General features: G+C 42.5%; 2 protein-coding genes across 2 annotated transcripts; both read right to left on the bottom strand.

The window, feature by feature from the left end:
• Positions 1-2,761: 2,761 nt before the first annotated feature.
• LOC139776160 (uncharacterized) lies at positions 2,762-4,525 on the bottom strand. The gene has a single exon (XM_071712677.1). It carries the CDS (start codon positions 4,523-4,525, stop codon positions 2,762-2,764), a length of 1,764 nt encoding a protein of 587 aa, XP_071568778.1.
• An 8,980-nt stretch (positions 4,526-13,505) lies between these two features.
• Positions 13,506-14,405, bottom strand: LOC139776175 (uncharacterized). The gene is made up of 2 exons (XM_071712690.1): positions 14,067-14,405; positions 13,506-14,024 (listed from the first exon to the last, which is right to left on the bottom strand). Exons 1-2 carry the CDS (start codon positions 14,403-14,405, stop codon positions 13,506-13,508), a joined length of 858 nt encoding a protein of 285 aa, XP_071568791.1.
• Between the last annotated feature and the right edge of the window lie 863 nt (positions 14,406-15,268).

Genomic DNA, 15,268 nt, shown 5'->3' with positions numbered 1-15,268 from the left:
TCCAGTTGAGTGACATTGTTTTTATATAAAATGAGAAATATAATTAAATATATTTTTTAATAATATATCCATATTCGGTTCTATTTGATTATATGCTATATAAAATTAATTTATACTTTTAATACAATAAAAAAATTAGTGTATATGAATTTTGTCCATTAAGCTATATATAACTTTTAATTACAGTACACTCTACTATCCTACCGTATCCTCTTTAGTCAAAAGTGGCAATGATATCTCTAGAAGTCTCGTGAGTCGAAAGGCTCAAAACAATGTGACACACTACTAGGCGGCCGGTCCTCGCGGGCCGGTCGTCGCACGAGCCCGGTTTGCCGTACGGCGCCTCTGCCCGTCGTCGGGATCTCACCGCTTACGACGGCACGGCGTCTAACGGTCGAACATGAGTTTCGCGAGTTCGATGTCGAGACTCGGAATCGTCTGTAGACGACTTAGGTCCCCAGACTCCTAGAGATATCATTGCCACCTTTGACTAGAGAGATACATTACAGTTTTTATAAATTATATATCTAAGCAATACCTAGTCTAGGTAATTTACAGTATCTAGATTTACAAAATCTAGGCTTAATATTGTAATTAAGCCTAGTATATATAAGTCTTACATAGTTCATATTTGCAACAGCTTCTATATTTATTATGGGCGCTACTACTTATATGGTCGGTATTCCACCTTAATCTGCTACTGCTTATTCTAACTTAATCTGTTACTGGTGCGTGAGTAGGAGTTGGCCCAAGGTTTGAGAATCGCAAAAGAGGGTAGAAAGGTAGGCGACAATATCAGATATATGTTTTAAACCATTATCTATATTTACAGACTATTTACAGGTGGGCTTGTGTAAGTGTTGGAAAAGCTTCTCTTTAAAGCGAAATCCGCCCCGTTGTTTAGTCTGCGTGGCAGCATCAATGTTCGCCTTCTTTGGGCTCGTCTGTGTGGCTGCCGTGGAGGAAACGGTGGGATCCCGCATCAAGGGCTCGACATCCGTTTGAGTCGAGACATTACGCGATTTCTTCTCGCTGATTGTAGGGACCTTGGTTGGACTCGTTTTGCGGCGTTTGGGAGGATCCACACAAGGCCTGGTATCTCTTCCTTACTGAAATGGCCTGGAGAGGCAATGGTTGGGTCCGACGCCTCTTTGTAGGATCTCCATCTTTTTGGCCTGAGGTAAAACGTTCCTCAAATAGGCGCGGCGTCTTGTCTCCGGTTGGTTTGACGTTAATAGCGTGGGACGCCAGGTTTCGGCGGCCACGCGTTGGTTAATCGGTGTTTCCTGAAAGAGAACTGACAACCGTGTGTCGTGGTTAGCTTGGCGACTCGCGCCTTTTGTGCCAGGCGACTGAGCGCCGTGATTGGCTGGGCGACTCGCGCCTTTGTGCCAGGCGACCGAGCGCCGTGATTGGCTGGGCGACTCGCGCCTTTGTGCCAGGCGACCGAGCGCCGTGATTGGCTGGGCGACTGGCGCCTTGAAATCGGCAAGCGTCTTGCGCTGTAGCCGGGCGACTCGCGCCGTGATCAGCAAGCGTCTCGCGCTGTAGCTGGGCGACTCGCGCCGTGAGGTTTCGGCAAGCGTCTAGCGCTGTAGCTGGGCGACTCGCGCCGTGATCAGCAAGCGTCTCGCGCTGTAGCTGGGCGACTCGCGCCGTGCGGTTTCGGCAAGCGTCTAGCGCTGTAGCCGGGCGACTCGCGCCGTGATCAGCAAGCGTCTCGCGCTGTAGCTGGGCGACTCGCGCCGTGCGGTTTCGGCAAGCGTCTAGCGCTGTAGCCGGGCGACTCGCGCCGTGATCAGCAAGCGTCTCGCGCTGTAGCTGGGCGACTCGCGCCGTGTAGGCTCAGCGTCCGGGCGCTCTACCTCTTGGCGACTAGCGCCGAAAAATATCTGCCTCGGTCCCGTAGGGGGTCTCCCTTTATACTAGTCGGTGCGGAATTTTGACCGTGAGAGAATGCGCGGGCGATGCGACGCCTAGCGGCGTTGTCGCGAACTGCCGGTAATGCAGGCGCCGCGCGGGCGTGTATCATTGGTGGCGCATGCCGCCACATTTATCACCAAATATAAGATTATTATTTTTATGATATATATAAGTTAGATTCTCATGTTTAGTTTTACTTTTTCATAATAGGCATCTAATAAAGAAGCAGATTATCTTAAGGCGTTAGACCACCTTGACGCCCGGAAAAAGCATGTTTTTTTGCGATTTTTTAATAAATAAACAATAAAGAAAAATAAAAATGTAATGTAATATTATAAATATATGTTTCCACTAAATAAAAAAATTTTTTTTATATTTTTTAAGTATAAAATGGCAGCGTAGGAGTCGTCCACTTTAATGCGGTTTTTGAAAAGGCTCTCCGCGGCACTCAGCAGAAGTCGTCGGCATCTGAATCTGGAACAAATTACAAAATTTTTTCATAATCTACATTAAATTTACTAGAGAAGTACATACGGATATGTAAAAAAATTAATTTTTATAAAAATGGTGAGCATTTGAAAAAAAGATGCAATTATTAAGCAAAAAAATCCGTAGAAAAATGTCTGTAAGTTTGAAAGTTTTTGATGTATTAAAAAATCCATATGTACTTCTTTAGATAATTTAGTTTTAAAGATTCTGTCAAAATTTCAAGTGAAACGGTTGAAAATTATTAGAGTCATGCTGCGTGCCGATTTGAAAAATGTCGTTTTGAGAAAAATGCGTTTAAAGTTTTGCGTTACTATATTTTGCCAATGGAAAAAGATATTCAAATGTACCTTTATTCCGCAATTCCAGCACCATATAGCTGCCCTTCCAGATTAATATGTGTCTCATCCTCCTCTTTTCTAGACGATGTAGAAGCTCTTCGAGCGTTTTTAGCAGCCTCTATCATTCTGTGTTCCGCGTTATCTATGCGGCTCGCGTCCGTCTCGAGGCAAAAATTGTAGCAGATATCACCAATTTTCATTCCTAACACTTCCATTACTTTCATAAGGCTGGAAAGTCCATCGTTAAAAGTTAATACAGCGATATCAGCTGCAATGTCTACTAATAACTTGCCGCTCGATGTACATTTTGGAGCTATGGACCAAATAACTGAGTTGAAGCACTCGTTATTATTTTGAGTATGTCCGCCTAAGCAACGAGTTAATAAATCGTCACTGCTTAAATCCGTATATGTCGGTTTGATAGCCTCGTACACTCTTTCATTGAGAGCTGGTTTGTGTTTATATTCATGAAGAGTATTTGCAGCTTTAGCGCGCTGCCAAGAACACCACGTATCCGCATCGGCCGGACAATCTTCGTGTTGTGGTTTTGCATCGGTCGACAGTTTATGACGCAAAGTTGCCCAGATAGCTTTTCTCATTTCTTCAATTGTATTATTACAGTGTCTGCAAATTGCCAAGCCGTAATATATAGACAATTCGTCGATGAGTTTTCCTGTCAACTTGCCTTTTCCGGAGAGTCCTTTTTCTTTTTTTACCAAAGCGCGAAGTCGTGTACCCATTCTCTTCTGAACATGGCCTATACACTCTTTCTTTACGACAGTAAAATTTTCATAAGGTTCAGCATCTAATATACCTTTAAAGGTCTTGCTATCACCATCTCCTATGTAATATTTATATTTGAGTCCATGCAGTGCTTCGGAGCGCGAAAACATCTCGACAACTGAATCGACTTCCATTTTGCCAGCCGATCCTTCATGATTCGACTGACAGTTATCAGAATGCGACTCTGCCCACTCTTCGTACTCTATAGTGCCCTCTTTCTTTGACCAAAATTCGCATGCTTTACAATATTTAGATTTTACAAGCAAGTCAAGGACTTTACCTGTGAACCTTCCGATTAAAGTGGTTACTCCAAAAAGGGACGAAAAGCCTCGCTTTCGCCAAGACCCATCGCCGGAAACCGTAAGACCACTTGTCTCTCCCTTTTCTGTAGCTCTTCTTTGTTCCTCTGCAGCAGCTTTCTTCATAGATTGCTCACGCACAGCTGCAGTAGCCAATGAAATATTGGTAACAATCTTATCGTAAAACGACTGGAATATTGGTCTGGGCAATTCCATGAAGGCGCAAAATTTTTTTATTCCGTGCAATCCAATGCCTAACAAGCGCATAGCTAATACGATTCGTTTATTGACTTCATATGCATGACCGACCAAAGGGCAAGAATTTATATAGGTTTTTTCACACTTCTCACAGCTGACGACTATTTTGAAGCCTAAACCTCGCTTGCTTGTTTCGGTGAATTTCACATTTGTCTGACAAGTTTTGCACTGCACCAATTCGGAAATTGCTGAAAATACTGCAACAAAGTTCAACAAACGATATCCAAAAGCATTATCCAATTCCACATCGTCTCCACAGTTACACTCATCTTTAGACAGTTTTAATTTTTTTGCAGAGGTGCTAACGTACTCAATATCTTGCTCTATAGAAAATCGATTCACTGGTTTTCTATTAGAAATTTTGCTCCGCTTTCTCGTTTTATACTGTATTTTAGTGCCCTTTTTAGTATCATACACTTTTTCTTTATCACTCATGATTCTAGCAAATAAAAATAATCGAAATATGCACGAGATAAACGAGACAGTGTGACCGGCGTCGTGTCAACGGTTATTCTGAAGAACCGTTGAGTATAGCCATTCAAAATATTTTTTCTGCCATCTAGTATTATAAACTGAAACTTATATTTCGTCCGCAAGAGATCCATTCACGGTAATAAGCTTAGAAGGGTCGAAAAGTGTGTACCTGCTCCAGGCCGTTCGAAGGCGCTCTGCGCTGCCGAACGGCGCATCACACAATCGACTCTAATCCAAGTTTAAAAATCTGTTTTAGTGCTGAATCAAATTTTATATTGTTTTCAAGACCCTAAAGAATATTTTAAGCAAAAAAATTCGATTTTTTGAAAGTGCCAAGGTGGTCTAACGCCTTAAGTCGTGTGAGCTTCTTGGAGTTAAAAAATTACGATTGGAGTTGGCTGTGAAACATACAAGCATTATTCCTCCTGTAGATCCTATTCTTGTCGAAGTTAAAAAGTATTTACATATGTCAGAATCTATTATCGAAGATCCTCTACAATCTATATATATAAAATAGAATGTCTGTATGTATGTATGTATGTATGTATGTTCTTTATACACTCTTAAACTATTCGACCGAATTTTTACCAAAAGTATATAAAATAGGGGTAGAATTTTCCGGGGAGTGTTATAGAGTGTATAGTTTTTTGCTACCGATCTTTTTGGGAACCGGTATCCGAAATTTTTCTAATTTTTCGGGAAATAATTGACCGAATCTTAAAGAATTGTATATAAAACAAGGGAGTTCCATTCCCCGGGGTGAATTTCCCGGGGAGTGCCATAAAGTGTATAATTTTTCATTACCGATTTTTTGGGAAACCGGTATCAGAAATTTTTTCAATTTTTCGGGAAATAATTGACCGAATCTTAAAGAATTGTATATAAAACAGGGGTAGAATTTCCCGGGGAGTGCTATAAACTGTATAGTTTTTCGTTACCGATCTTTTTGGGAATCGGTATCCGAACTGATAAAGGAATTTTTTTCGATTATGGATATTGAAACACAAATAAAGTCGTTTGAAGAAAAAACGACTCTCGGGCGAAGCCCGGGTAACCAGCTAGTGGTAGAATAAAATGAAGTTGTCACTGCCGAATTTGTACAAATTGGTATGCTGCATTTATGCCATACCGATTACAAGTTTAGCATCTGAACGCGCGTTTTCTTCTGCAGGTTTGCTTATCACAGCAAAACGTTCTTCGTTAAAACCATCAAAATCTAATAAAATATTATTTATTCACGATAATTTCAAATTAATAAAAGATATGTATTTAAAGTCAGTAAAATAAGTTTTACATTAAGTATAAGTTATATTATTCATATTATTTATACAACTTAATATGTGAAGAAATGTTTAATAAGTAAGAGAGAAAGAAGTCTGATATCTGATGGTTATACAGTGAATTACATTTTATTTTTGTTACGTATGATGGTCAGGAATAACATTTTAAGATAAATTTTATTTTCTTTTGTAAAAAAAAAGATATTAGTAATGCTAATAAAGTGATCGTATTTTGAAAACAAGTGCTGAGTATTTATTGTTTGCTATTTTTGTTCATATTATTTATGAAAAGTTAAAATTGAACTTTATTTTAAGTCAAGAGGATTTAAAAAAATGTACTAACGCCGCCGTTCGCCGTCGCCGCCGATAAATTATCATCCGCCAATTCCGCCGCCGCTGAAAGAGAAAATTATCGGCAAACTAGCCGCCGCCAAATTATTTTGCTTCAAATGCCGCAATTCACTACCATTCACTATTGCGCTGTTCATAGAGCCTGTAAACGCTAACGCTATTAATGGAAGGAAGGGCGTTGGTAGTGAGCAGTTATGACGTATAACACTACCAGTAATGACGTCACGACAGCGTTTGGTAGCGCTATCATAGAGCTCCGCGAACAGCCAGTAGCGCTAGGTAGCGCTAATAGCGTCTCCCCGAACGCACCCATAAACGACCATGTATTTCATGTAGATCAAGAGCCGAATAAGTATGCAATACACGATGTTTAGGGCACCAATTGTTAGTGCGAGTAACCACGTTTCGAAACCCGAGTTCTCGGGCGCGAAGAGTATGCACAAGCGATGAACAGTAGGGGAGACCAGGGCGAAGTCGTCACTATTTTTTCGGTGCCGATTTTTAACAACAAAACAAATAATTTTAGTAAAATGGTGTACTGTTGTAAACCCTTGGCTACAAAATTTATAAAAGTATTTTTGGTCTACGTCGCTTTGTTCAACCGGTATAAAGTAAAGACGACAAAGGTGCAAAAATTGAAATGTCAAAATTGCCGGGGCGGAGTCGTCACACCCCCCGGGCGGAGTCGTCACTCTATTCTCGGACTGGATTTTAAATAAAAATACATAATTCCGATCATGAAACATAATAAGATACATTTTATTAATTATTTTTTAATAGAAAATGGAAACATTTATTAATTAAAAACACGATGGCGGAAAATAATTACAAGAAAAGCGCACGATCTTGTGTGCCCTATGCTCGCACGAAATGCACTGTTTCTTGTCAGCTCTGTTCTTTGTCATCTCTGAGCACATGCAGCACATATTATCCAAGTCCTCTTCGGAATCCGACCACTGCTGCTTCCTTGATTTTGATTTTCGCCCTTTGATTTTTGAAGCTTCCATGATATCGTACGGCCACGTCATCCAAGTGTGCTATTTCATCATTATTCTTCTTCAGCTAGTCGTTCAACGTAGTTCTCGGAACTCCAAATTGTTTTGCGGCTACTTTTGTCTTATATTCATCTTTTTTTACCGCAAGAACTGCCTTCCTGAGTTGCTCCTTCTCGACGGGAGTCGTTTTGTGATGGTACGTGCGTACCATTTTCTTGCAATTACAATGACGCATTTGCAACGAAAAATAGAGTGAAATCACCGGGATAAAGTCGTCACAGTGACGAGTCCGCCCCGGTAACTTGGTGACGACTTCGCTCCGGACACAGAATTTAAGTTTGATCGCTCATAAAATATTAGAAATCAATGAAAATAAAAAAAACCACTGAATTCGTGTTTAACATGCATTACTCTTCAGAATCACTTATCTCGAGATTCGGAGAGAAAATAATATTTAAAATATCAAAAATTTTCGACGCGAAAAAAATTTCACTTTTGATCTCCAAAAACACGTTTGCCTTAATAAAAATTACAACATGGCACATAATCTCACTAAACTTCATTGGTCACATGGGCACCATAAGTAGCGTTTACTATATTAATGGCGAGTTCACACAACATACAGGTTTCGAGATAACTGTAGTGACGACTCCGCCCCGGTGACGACTTCGATCCGGTCTCCCCTAACGTTTATCCATTCCAACGTTGTCCATATTTTCACAGAGTGACGATGTGCATGAATCTTTCAAAACTCTTGACTGCGCGCTAAAATCCTCTTAAACTATTTAAACATTCACAAAATTGCAAATCTCGCGATTCGAAGGTTAAGCATCTATGTACGGTTGCTCCTACGGTTTAATTCCGGGATAAGTCAATGACACGATATCATTGTTAAGAACAGCTGATGAAATCACCGAACTCGCGTAAAAATTGCAAATGTTGCAATTCGTTGATCAAGCGCCTATGTACGGCTGCCCTGATGATATGATTTAATTCCGAGAAAAGTCAATGGTTCAATATCATTTAAAACAACCTAACTTTCGAAGCGCGGATCTAGCTCGCGGCTGGTCAGGGTTTGGAGTAGGCGCGGAGGAAGACACAAGACTCGGTTAAAACAAAAAGTTAACAAGGTTTATTCTAATGATTGAGAATACATGAATTAGATCGCGGAGATCGAAAGCGCGAATATCGTAGCGAAGATGTGTACAATGGAATACGCGAGTGTCGGACCGTGAGCTCGCGGAGATTGAAAGCGCGAATATCGTAGCGGAGATAGATACAATGGAATACGCAGATCTCGGACAGTGAGATCGCGGAGATCGAAAACGCGAATATCGTAGCGAAGATATATACAATGGAATACGCGAATGTCGGACCGTGAGATCGCGGAGATTGAAAGCGCGAATATCGTAGCGAAGATATATACAATGGAATACGCGAATGTCGGACCGTGAGATCGCGGAGATCGAAAGCGCGAATATCGCAGCGGAGATATACGGCGGGATTACGGCCAGCGATTGGCGGTGCGGAACGCGGTGCACGGATTTGCAAACGTGGATTGGCGGGCGCGCGGGCTCGTGGAATACGGCGTGCGGATCGTGCGGCTAAGACCCTTAGCGAATATAAAGAAGAGCTCTTTATACCCTGGCGCAGCGATGCGTCAGGCTGGATGCGGTACCGGGTGGCCAAGACCCTTGACGAGTAGAGAGTAGCTAGTAGCTCTCTTACCCTGGTTCACGCCGGTATTGTATGCTTATCGAGGTTTTATCGGACGGGATCGAATCAACCGTCAAGATGCTTCACTTGACGGAACCAGAGAGAGACTCTCCACCTCCTAGTTGTATTCGAGTTCAGGATTTCGGGATCCGTGAGCAGCGGAGAATCGGTCGGATCGGTTGCTGGCTCACGGCGGAATCTGATCTTTTTCGTAAAAGACCGGCGTTTATATACCCCTCGGCGCCGTCAGGTGGCGGCGGGGGTATCGGCGACGGCGACGGCGAGCGCCGGGGTAGATCGGCGGTACGGTCGGGTATTAATCGAATACCTCGACGCCGCGATCGCGTTCGGCGGCTTTCGGGCGTTTTCGGCACCGCTCGGCGCTCCGAGTCGGTTGCCGCGGTAAGTCCGTTCGCGGACTTATACGCGAGATAATATAATTGATAAAGGGCACAACGTGCCTTGTCTCGCCCGGCGGATATTCGGCCGGGCGGCATCCGGCTGATGTTCGCCGGGAACGATGTGTTTCGGGGCGCATCGTTACACATTGTTAAGAACAGCTGACGAGACCATCGAACTCGCACAAAAACGCGAAATTTGCAAAGATTCTAACATACCAAATGATGCAACATTGTGATATAAAATGGAAAAGAAATACACTTTATCGGTAGTCGAAAACAGGAAGTTGCGAGTACTAGTGCATCAAATTATATGTAAAAATTAAAAGAAGAGGACATTGTAATAATATGGAGAACAGGGAACAAGACCTGTTGGAACAATCCGCTCTGGTCAATTTGTAGGAAGAATTTAATGTGTGGGAGCAACGGTGCAATGAGTATCTTGAGTTGTTGGAAGAACATAGTCGAATTAAACGGCCGCGATTATCGATCGGGGTCAAGCAATCGCTAGTCGCTCGTATCGCACGACTTGAAGGTTTGAAAGATTCGATACGTCAACATTTCGTGCACGCAGGTGCTAGATACAGTGCGCGAGAAGACGACGCAGGACTCGGATGGCGTGAGATTGATACCGCCTTCGAAAGTCATATTGACTAGTGCGATAATAAATTCCAAACACGTCGAGCCTCGCCAATTTCTCGAAGATGCGAGAGACATTGTACTCGATCGTGTGCGGAACGTCATGCAAAGGCATGCCAATATAAAGATAAACACCGTGTTTAATGGTGAATTTGTGACAGGCGAAAAACGTGCGACTAAAAGTGTCAATACGAAAAACTGTGAAATCTTTCGTACGTCCGATCTGCGAGAATGGTACGAGTTGCGCGTTATCGAGCCTACCTTAGCAACCCTGGAGGAATTTCAGGAACGCGATAGCGGGTGGGCGTTGTCGCGTATACTCAATTTGACGGTAAACGTGAACAAATATAATCCATTGCACGCGGAGTGTTGGGTAAACATGCCGCGAGAAATTAAAATGAAGAAAGCAGTGATCGACGTGCAATCTATGGACAATGCATGTTTCGCGTGGTGGCTGCTTTGCATCCAGCCGAAAGGGAATTCTCGTATTCCCATTATACACACACACACATCGGTGCTCAATCTTCAGAACATTGAATTTCCAATGACGTTGATCCAATTAAAAAATTTGAACATTTCAACGATATTTCCATCAACGTATATTATATTGAGAAGAAGGAGAAACTTGTAATATTACCGATACGGCTCGCCGATAGGAAAAAAACAAGCACGTCAATTTGTTGTACGTGCAGGACCCGTGAGACAACGTGGATCATTTCACGTGGATAAAAAATATATCCCGCCTCGCGCGTGAACTCGCAAATTAGTAAGAAAGAGCATAGGAAATACTTTTGCGATCGGTGAGCATACATTTTAATAAAATTATATAATTTTATATTTTTATAAAAAAATTTGTAAAACATTATTTTTTTTGTAGGTGTTTACATTACTTCAATTCGAGCGAGAAATTGGAAGCTCACGATGTAGACTGCCGAGAAATGAAGAACGACTGCGCGATCAAGTTACCGAGCGACGGCGACAAGTGGCTGAGTTTCAACAACTACAACAGGAAGGAACGAGTTCCCTTCGTGGTGTACGCCGACTTGAAATATACCCTGGAGAAGACGGATGCGGATCCAAATACGTTTACGTACATGTCTCAACATAATCGGGTATTTAGTATAGGATAGGGTAACTCCGGTATGTACGTCGCAGCTAAGGGAAACTTAATTTATCGAGTACTATTTACTATGTTTAAGGCAAATGAATTATACCAATAAAAACTTTATACTGTCTACTACTGTAAAAAAAATAGAAATATGAAATATTTATTCTTTGTATTTGTGATGTATGCGTGTACAGCGACAATAGCGTGGTCGCTGACGTCACGCAGGCCTGGGCGTGCGCTTCGCGACTCAAGCCGCCCCGAGCACGGCGCTACCGTGCGGCGGCTAATCACTCTCGGTACGCCCGGCTATCCGAGCGCACATGTACAGTGAGACACCCAATAAACCTTACTCACAAGTTACCCGCGGCTACTTATTACTTCACCACCTTATCCTACATGACCCGGCTACCCGGAAGTACATGGCAGTATTTAATAAAAAAAACTTTTAGAAACCCTTGCATTTTTGCCATATATCCCATAAGGGTGGGATATATGACACTTATGGGTGAAATATACGCCGTATAAAAAATTACAAATAATGTTTATAAATAAGGCAATAAAATGTAATAAAAAAGTTATAAAATGTGTGTAAAAAGTTTATTAAGGTGTAAGAACGATAAACAAATTATAAAACTGAAAAATTTTAAAAAGAAAATAGAAGAACGATAGATGCATTAAAATGTATTGTTATACGATCAAAAAAAAAAAGAAAAAAAAAGAACACACAGGAGATTTTGATTTTTACGGAGTGTCTGTACTATGGCATAAATTCCGCACGCTAAAAATGTCGTATATCCTAAACAGATGGGATATACAAGATATCAAGCTAAACAAAGAATACAAGATATCAAGCTAAACAAGAGCTATGCACTTGTATTTTGCTGTATTCCAGCCTTTCTCTTACTATCCCTTTACACTTATGTATCATGAAATAACCATTAAACCTTTTACATTCCCTACAGTAATCATTTTACGTAGGTCGTAATATATGATCGCGCTATTTATTACGGTGAGAAATCGATTCAACTCACGACGGTTTCGTTAATATTAACAGTAAAGAACTGAAATTACAACACAATACTAATATGGCATAAAGGCAAGGCACATAACAGTGTGATTGCGAGCAAGTATCTCTATTCCTTCTATTTTTTCTGACTTCTGCGACGTAAATCCTCGCGCGGCGTAAATACCGAAGTTACCCTACTACGTGCGTTGCTCGTACGACGACTCGTTATCCGCGTATCGGTTTCGTCGCGATAAGGATTGCGTCGCGTGGTTTGCAGAGAAACTTAGATTAGTGCATGGCGTAAAGACTATTTTGTCCAGTAATGTACCCATGACAGATTTAACGCGAAACGAGTGATAGACATTTTGCGGCGTGACGCAGTGTCACATTTGCGAAAAACCGTTCGCGCCGGACGATGTACGAGTACGCGATCATTGCCATCTGACCGATCGCTACAGAGGTCCCGCCCATTCAAATTGCAATCTAAATTATAAAAACTCTTATTTCATTCCTATAGTTTTCCACAATTTATCAGGCTACGACGCGCACTTTATTATCACCGAAATAGCTACAGCGTACGATGGACATGTGGATATATTTCCAATTACGAAAGAAAAATACATTTCGTTTACGAAAAATGTCAAAACCACGGAAGACAAAGATAAGCTTACAGATAAGCTTCACAGAAACAAGGCATAGGCTATACAGAAACTTTTGCACCAGTTGTCAAGTTCAGTTCAGTACGAACTCTATTATCCATCGCAGCAGCTCTAAATATGGAGATCTACCAAATCGACGTGAAAACGGCATTCTTACATGGCGATCTCGAAGAAGAAATTTACATGGAGCAACTCAGTGGCTTTGAAAAAGACGATAGAGTATGCTTGTTAAAGAAAAGCTTATATGGACTTAAGCAAGCATCATGTCAGTGGAATAAAAGGATAGAAGGCTATTTATTGAAACGCGGTTTCCAACAATCGAAAGCCGATCCGTGCGTATTTTATAAGGTGTCAGAGACAGGTAAAAGACTGTTTTTAGCCATATACGTAGATGACGGTTTGTTATGTGGTGATGATATGTCTGAAATGCACAATCTATTGAAAGACTTGCATAGAAACTTTAACATAGTTTTTTCAAAAGCAGATTTTTTTGTTGGATTACAGATCGAGAAGGAGGTTCAAAGGGGGTAGTGCATGAAAACCACACAGCGCTCGGCAAGAGAGTGCAGCATAGTCACTCCAACCCAATTCCGACTCTCACCTCCAAGTTGGCGAACCCCGGGCACCTGAGCAACCCTGTGGAAGATTGGGTAACCAACCCCAGTGGGAAACGGGGAGATCCCAGTTGCGCACAGAATAAATCGGACACAGCAGGTTGAATCAATCGGACACAGTGACAATCTGACACAGTAGGAAACGGACACACAACGGTTACAATTGGACACAGTGCTAATCGGACACAGTAAGAAACGTTCCATCATTAGGGATCGGACGGTAATCTGTGAGCCATTCACGTCGGTATGTCATATGTCGCGACACACCACTGTCGGTAAGCCAGGTCTCACCTTGTCTGACCGCAAGAAACTGCCGCAGCTGTCTCCCGCTTGGCTCTCCCGACACACTGTCTCCACTTTTCCCGCCTTTTTTGGACGGACACTCGTGAGCGTAATGCCCCATCTCGTTGCATCTGTAGCACTCAACGTTCTTGTTGACCTTTTTTCCTTTAGACTTTTTCTTCCCGCGCGACTTTTTTTCGTTCTTCGCTGCTGCGAATGCACTTGCACCGTCCTCACTAGCACCCACTCTAGCTTCTTCGCGAATCAGCCTTTCTTCCAGGTGCTCGAAAGTCTGACGGGCCGGATCGACACTATCCCAAGCCGTCTGAAGAGTACTATATTTCACTGATAAACTGCCAAAGATTTTAGCTATGACAGTCAGCTCCGAGACATGTTCTCCTACGTCTTCAATCTAAGCGGCCAAATTGCGAATCTTCGAAATATGCTGCACAACCGAGTCGTTCGGTCCCATGCGGTACTCGTGAAATTTTTGTAGCAGTAGCAATTTATTAGATGCCAATTTTTGCTCGTGAATACGACACAAACTGTCCCACATATCTTTAGCTGATTCACACACTAGCAACGGCTCGAGCTGAGCTGGTTCCAGTGCAGTAGAGATCAGGAACATCGCCTTGGCATTATCACGAATCCACGTTTTCGCAATGGCCATCGATCGTTCCTCCGGTAAAGTCCGCGTGCCATCAACAACATCGTCTATTTCGTGTGCCATAAATAAAGCTTTGATCTGAAACCTCCAAACCTTGGAAGTTTGTACCGTCAAATTTCTTGACATTATGTGCGGAGATGTCTTGAGACATTTTCGATGCAAATCACTCGCGTCGTTTCACTCCACGCACGTTTTCGACCGAACGGTAATATGGCCGCCACCTGTGGCTTCTCGCGCGTTTACGAGCTCTCTCCTTTCTCACAAATTAAGACCGCAGTTCACGTGAGCTGGGCCCATAACCTGTTAGAACTTTTCTTCCTAATGATGATGAATATGTGAGAGAAGGATCGGAGAGCTAGAAATAAACGATACGTATTTAACAAGTATTCTTTATTTCAAATAGCACCAGAGAAGCAATGCGTCTATCACGAACGAGAGTCGACGGTTAACAGCTGGGGAGCACACAGGCTTCCCGGCGTTCTTGCTAGAGACCCGAGCTCTGTCGAAGATACCCCAACGATCGAGTGCTCAACTCTTAGAGCCACCGCACAAGACTCTTGTATGGTCACGTAGCGTAACGTAACGTGAGTCAACGCACAAGAAACGTATCTGTTAGAGCCTCCGCACGAGCTCTCGCATGGTAACGTAACGTAGATCAACGCACAAGAAACGTATAACGCCGTAACGGCCGTAACCAATACGTTTTTTGTGCGTTGGCTCACGTTACGTTACGCTACGTGACCATACGAGAGTCTTGTGCGGTGGCTCTTAGCTTCTCGCTTATGCTGCCCGGACGGTGGCGCAACCCTTTCCTCGCGGCTCTTATCCTCACTACGCGATAAACTATCTGCCTCAATAATTACAGAACCCCGTTTACGTGGAGGAATTATCGTAAGTTACTACAGAAGTAACACTTGCGTAAACATATAGTTTGACAACTTTTACAAGACAGCATATACGTACGTGTGCGATTTTAGATACACCTTCCT

The sequence above is a fragment of the Temnothorax nylanderi genome, unplaced genomic scaffold (genome assembly GCF_030848795.1).
Source record: "Temnothorax nylanderi isolate EJ_2023f unplaced genomic scaffold, tnyl_v1.0 TNYL_tig0113_pilon, whole genome shotgun sequence".
Lineage (NCBI taxonomy): Eukaryota > Metazoa > Arthropoda > Insecta > Hymenoptera > Formicidae > Temnothorax > Temnothorax nylanderi.
This window is presented reverse-complemented; position numbering and strand designations above follow the sequence as displayed.

Bases quoted from the DNA above. Each gene is read 5' to 3' on its own strand.
- LOC139776160 (XM_071712677.1), bottom strand. From the start codon at position 4,525: ATGAGTGATAAAGAAAAAGTGTATGATACTAAAAAGGGCACTAAAATA.
- LOC139776175 (XM_071712690.1), bottom strand. From the start codon at position 14,405: ATGTCAAGAAATTTGACGGTACAAACTTCCAAGGTTTGGAGGTTTCAG. The intron at 14,025-14,066 runs GTTGTGCAGCAT...TTGGCCGCTTAG, and splicing joins GCATGGGACCGAACGACTCG to ATTGAAGACGTAGGAGAACA.